Genomic DNA, 5410 nt, shown 5'->3' with positions numbered 1-5410 from the left:
GAAGTTATTCATTGAATTTAATAGCCATCTCCTAGAGTAGAGCGGGATCTTCTACCTTATGCCCTTGATTGTAATAATAAAAGGCATCTAATGGTATTCCTTGCTTTTGTAATGGACACAAATTTATTTTAAAAAATGAGGTATCATGATCCCCCAAATTGTGGCATCTGATTCCTTCTTTCTGCCTAAAAAATCTCTCTGCTGCCTTGGTACATATAAGGGCTCTCCCTCTCTTGCCTAATAAGGTTAGGATCATTAAGATTTGTAAGCATGCAATTCTGTACCAATTCCAAACTCAGTTTAACTTTTAAGATTTGAGTGATGCAACCACCGGTGTCAACTTCAAAAAAGACTCAGAATGAATCAGAACCTCAACAGTTAGCTTGATGTGATCATCCCCTTCCAGAATTATCGTGGTAATAAAGATTGGCACATCAAAGTAAAATTAGGAAAATTCATAACACGGAACAATTTGCTTCTAGGTTATGGGTTTTGATCTGCATCTGAGTTTCAATTTTGATTGTTGATTTAGTGTCAAAACTGATCCAATTATCATCTTGAATGACATTCATAATCAAATTATCAAAAATAAACTAAGCAATAAAAATGAAGGCATATTTGTCACCACAACACATACACACCATATACTGTATTTAGCATGAAGTAAAAATTGATTTCTCTTCGTTGGAAAATGAAATTAGCATCATCATCGTCTTCTACATTCTGTATTTCGTATGAAAATTGTTAGGCACTCATTTCAACTCCAGTTACCACTTTCTTGCAGCGCCTCAAAGCTAAGCTAAGCAAAGATTATTGACCTCCAAAAAAGGAATGACTAACTGCCGTGTAGAAGTTTTGAAAGGCAAAAAAACTGCTAAAAAAACTGCCCTGTTGTAGGAAAAGAATAAATAAGCGCCAAAATAAGGTAATAAATGGGTTAGCAGACTCCTGAAGCTTGTGCAAATCCTTTAGTTGGTATCTTTCTCTGGCTAGGAGGAGTCCATGGCAATGGCTTCTGGAAGTGGATGCAGTTGAAGGGTGGGCATATGGGACTTGTTGTGTGGGATGTGGGGTGGCCCAACCAACTTCCTCTCCTTCGGAATTCCTTCAATTTCAAGTACCAACTTCCTCTCCTTCAGAATTCCTTCATCAAGTACCTTCCTCACCTCGTTCGCAAGCTCGATCACCATGTCTTCCTCATGGCCTGTTCACATATGTTCCACAAACTCTGTCAAAGTTTAAACCAGGTCTCTATGTTCAACAGAAGGAAAGTCTGAATGTATTATGATATTTCATGTTGGGTTAAAAACTCACCAATTTGAGACAGGGCCTTCTCTAACAGGAAAAGATAGTCTCTATTGTTTCCGCATGGCCCATCAGCAGTTGCAATTTGCCTGACCAAAAGCACAAAAGAAATCAGCTCGAGGAAGAAATTTTCACAAAATGAGGGGTAGAAGAACCGAATTAGGCGATGATGAAAAGGAAGAAAAAAAAAATTTAATAATTACTTTACCTGGCCATTTCCTCCAATGGTGCAGGTCCAAGATAATACTTGTTTGATTCTTTGTCTAGAGTGGATGTGAAACTGCAAAAATAAAAGAAAGGTTCTGTTAGGATATTCCACTAAACGTACCATATCTAAATGCACCATATGATGTCATTATATCATTTAAAGGTAGAGAAAGAGAAACCATTTTTTTTTTTGGATTGATAAAGAAAACCATTGCAGATTCCATCCATTAATATTTTTTCCCACAAAAGAAAGATATGACAATTAAAGCACATAACAAGACAACTTACACTATAACCCCTGTTAAAGCAGGCTGCAAGGAATCTTCTTCCTGTAGTGAAGAAGGCACACATATAGGAAATAAGAAAAAAAAAAAAAAAAAAACAAGAATGAACAAAACAAATAGGCATGGAAAACAAAAAAAGATGACAATAACAACTCTAGCCAAGAGACGTAAATCACATCAAAATCTTACCTTGTAGAAGTTTACAAGTGTCTTTTGATCATATTCACATTCCCTCCGTTCCAAATACTGCATTTAAAAGATTCTTTAGTTTACTAATAAAACAAAATAACAATTGCAAGCCAACTCTGTGGAAAGGAATTCCTAGTTATAAAAAATAAAAAGCAATTTACATTTTTGTCAAAAGTACTACTTTTTATCTACAAAGCAAGTATACCTAGCACTCCCCATCTAAACAAGCTAAATTAGAATTAATATATAATATTACCTCCATTGCTAATCGTTCCCTTTCAGGGTCTCCCTCAACACGATAAGCAGCACCCCACTGAAAGAATAATTTAAGAGTTAAAAATCAATTGACATAATCCAAATCTTAATTGAAGGGAATGATTCATCACCTGTGGCCTCACAATTACCATAGATAAGTAGCATACAAGATAATTAGTATTAAGATCTTCTACTTACGCATATGGCTCCTTCTTTCTGTTCCAACGTGCAAGTGCGCGCCGGATGTTCAGGTGTGCCTCTGTGATCAAAGCATGCTGAGACAGAAGAAATGAAATATGTATAAGCAATTATAATTAAATGCTCAGGAATATGATTAAGACTGATAATGCATAATGTGTAACAAGTACTTGTACTGATAAATCTTTACCAAGATCAAATACACGCCTGTAGTCCTTAATGTAGCCTGTCACCTTCTCATCGTATTCAAATCCTGGGTTCCATACCAGTGAACCATAGCCAAAAATCCAAAACACCATAGTTGTGTAACACCTGCCAAAAGAAAATTATCCTCAGGTTCACATTTAAGCAAATAACTGCTTTTTCAAGCAAATGGGTTGTGATTTATTAGTTTGTGCAGCTTTAAGCTGGTTAGGCGTTATTAGCTTGCTTTGTTAAGTTCAACATTGTTTACGGGGTTGAACCAAAACTCAAATCAGCAGTTGCCACCATACAAACACAAAACCGCCCGAAACTTGATCAATCAAATACTAAAAAAATACATAGAAGTTTTGACTTAAGAAGCACGAACACTTCATTTAGGTTGAAGTATCTGTGTCCGTGCTTCCTAGGGTTTGACCAGTAATTTAAATGGACTCGTTTATATGGTAGCATAATACAAGTTTGTAAAAACATTGAAACACTAAACCTTTTATTTTCTTTTAATTACTAAGTTACACTAGCACCAAGTGGGGTTAAATCACAACTTTTATCTTACTTATCCCCTTAATTTCAGAATATATTCCCAAAAACCCATCAGATTGAATGTTAAGTATTGACCATTATTTCTTGCACCCTTTCCCTAACACCTTTGACTCTCTAACCTATTTTGTGTACATTCCCGAAAAAAATAGATCTAAACCTAAGTGAATTCCACAAAAGCATTGAACAAGTTAAATTAGTCAACAATTTCTTTCTTTTCTTACTTATGTTCTAATTCTGGAACAATATGACTATTCACCCATTGACTTCATTCTAATGAAACAAATTAAGAGGCAAAAAATAGACAAAATCCCAAATTTCTAGGAGTTGAGTTTTCCATTATCTTGAAATCAAAATAATGACATATAAAGAGGGCTAAAATTAAATTTTTTTTTTTCCTTCTACGTTTTTTTCTCATCAACCAAACAGAAAGCTCAAACCACAATGCATAACCACAATTCAACTTATATATATATATATAAAAAAACACACACACAAAAATAGAAAGTCACCAGCATTGTTCAACGCATCAAAAGTAAAACCCACATTACACTAATTAATCAAAACAAAAAATATATATTAATAAAAAATCAAAGGGAATCGGTTCTTACAAAGAAGATCTTGGAATTCTTTTTTTTTTTTTTCCCGAGAAAACTCTAGAGAGAGAGAGAAAGTCGTTAGATTTTCAGATTTCTCGTTGCTTTATGGTGGCAAAGAGAGAGAGAAACCAGAAAGCCGGGCTTAACTTTCAGCGATTAGGGTCTCTCTCTCTCAATCTCTTTGTTTCTCTCTCTAACTCTCTATCTCTGTGTCTTTGCGTTTGATTGTTTCTCGAAGGAGAGCGGAGAGGAGAAAGTAGAGCATTTATAGGAAGCTCAAGCCCATGGCCAAGTCGTAGGAAGTAATGCACGTGACTCGAATGGATGATGTATTGTCTTTAGGTATATATCTCTATATGTATGCCAAATTAATGTTTATGTTTTTTTTAAAAAAAATTAAATTCATTTAAGTATATATTGTTTTTATTTTTATTTTTAAGGACCTCGAATTATTTTAGGAAAAATGTTAAAACGATTTTATGAAAAATATAAATAAGATATTTATTTCTTTTTCTATAAAATATTTCTAAAAATATTTTCTAAATGAATGCTCTAACAGGTTACAAAATCCTTTTTATTATATTTATGACTATTTTTTTTTCAATTTATTAAAGATAGTATGTGTCTTGCAATTTAGTTGGTACTTATTAGAGAATTGAGGTTCAATCCCGCCTATACCAAAAACTGATTGGTGTTTTGGTATGATGATAAAAAGTTATCGTAAAAAATGGACATCATATGTTAAAGCTATCTCAAATAAAAAGATGGTACTTATTAAATTGACTTATCAAACATAAATTAGCCTATTATTAGATTTGAGTACTTTTTTTCCCTTACAATAAGGGAATTGAGTGTTTGATCCATAATCTTATACAAATACATCACCATTTCTAAATTGTCTTTTTATGAATAAGAATATTCTTAATTTTCAATTCATAAATAAGAATATATTAAGAGGAAACCAAAGAAGACCTCGTCCTATTCTTAATTTATCATATTCTTAATTTGTTTAGCTGTTTTTTTTTTTTTTTTTTTTCATTACGTGATAGTTGAGTTATATAACTATTATCAGCAAAGAGAATCTTACCTGTCTTAGTAACATTTTCCATTTCTTTCCACCAATTTCAATATCCATAGAATGATTCACTTCCTAAAAAAAAACTTATCAAAAATTTTATATATAATATATTGTGAGCTATTCTATAAATACAACCAAATATTGCAATATTTTTACAATAAATTGAAATATAAATTTACCATATGTCAACATAAAATAAAATAAAATAATACTATGATCCATTATGGTATATCATATGTTTGATTTGTTTCTATTTTAAATTTTGATTATTTTATATAGAAAGTCTAATGAACACATGACATTATAATTGGTAGAATATTAAAAAAAAAAAAAAAGTAGAGCAGAAGATAATTCTTCGAAAATAAGAATGTGAAATTATTGTGAGATAATGAGATTTTGGGTTATCCCTCAACTTTTTCTTTTTTATTGTTTAATATGATTTAATCTATAATCACTATAAATTTTATATATTTTTTCATAATTACCTTACGTGGTGGATTTGGACTAACCTAAGGCTTGTTACTTTTTTTTTTTTTTTTTTTGGAGAAACATCT

General features: G+C 32.0%; 1 protein-coding gene across 1 annotated transcript; it reads right to left on the bottom strand.

The window, feature by feature from the left end:
- Window positions 1-652: 652 nt before the first annotated feature.
- LOC142613983 (gamma-glutamylcyclotransferase 2-1-like) lies at window positions 653-4013 on the bottom strand. Its single transcript, XM_075786510.1, has 9 exons — window positions 3791-4013; window positions 2629-2750; window positions 2439-2515; window positions 2242-2298; window positions 1986-2042; window positions 1801-1841; window positions 1514-1585; window positions 1315-1394; window positions 653-1204 (listed from the first exon to the last, which is right to left on the bottom strand). Exons 2-9 carry the CDS (start codon window positions 2735-2737, stop codon window positions 990-992), a joined length of 708 nt encoding a protein of 235 aa, XP_075642625.1. The 5' UTR covers window positions 2738-2750; window positions 3791-4013; the 3' UTR covers window positions 653-989.
- Between the last annotated feature and the right edge of the window lie 1397 nt (window positions 4014-5410).

This window comes from Castanea sativa, chromosome 10 (genome assembly GCF_040712315.1).
Source record: "Castanea sativa cultivar Marrone di Chiusa Pesio chromosome 10, ASM4071231v1".
Taxonomy (NCBI): domain Eukaryota; kingdom Viridiplantae; phylum Streptophyta; class Magnoliopsida; order Fagales; family Fagaceae; genus Castanea; species Castanea sativa.
Note: the sequence above shows the minus strand (reverse complement) of the source record. Positions and strands in the feature narration are given on the sequence as shown.

Excerpts from the sequence above, each read along its gene's own strand:
- LOC142613983 (XM_075786510.1), bottom strand. The coding sequence starts at position 2,737 with ATGGTGTTTTGGATTTTTGGCTATGGTTCACTGGTATGGAACCCAGGA. Across the intron at positions 2,516-2,628 it reads CAGGCGTGTATTTGATCTTG|CATGCTTTGATCACAGAGGC; the intron begins GTAAAGATTTAT and ends CTTCTGTCTCAG. Across the intron at positions 1,395-1,513 it reads CCATTGGAGGAAATGGCCAG|GCAAATTGCAACTGCTGATG; the intron begins GTAAAGTAATTA and ends GCTTTTGGTCAG.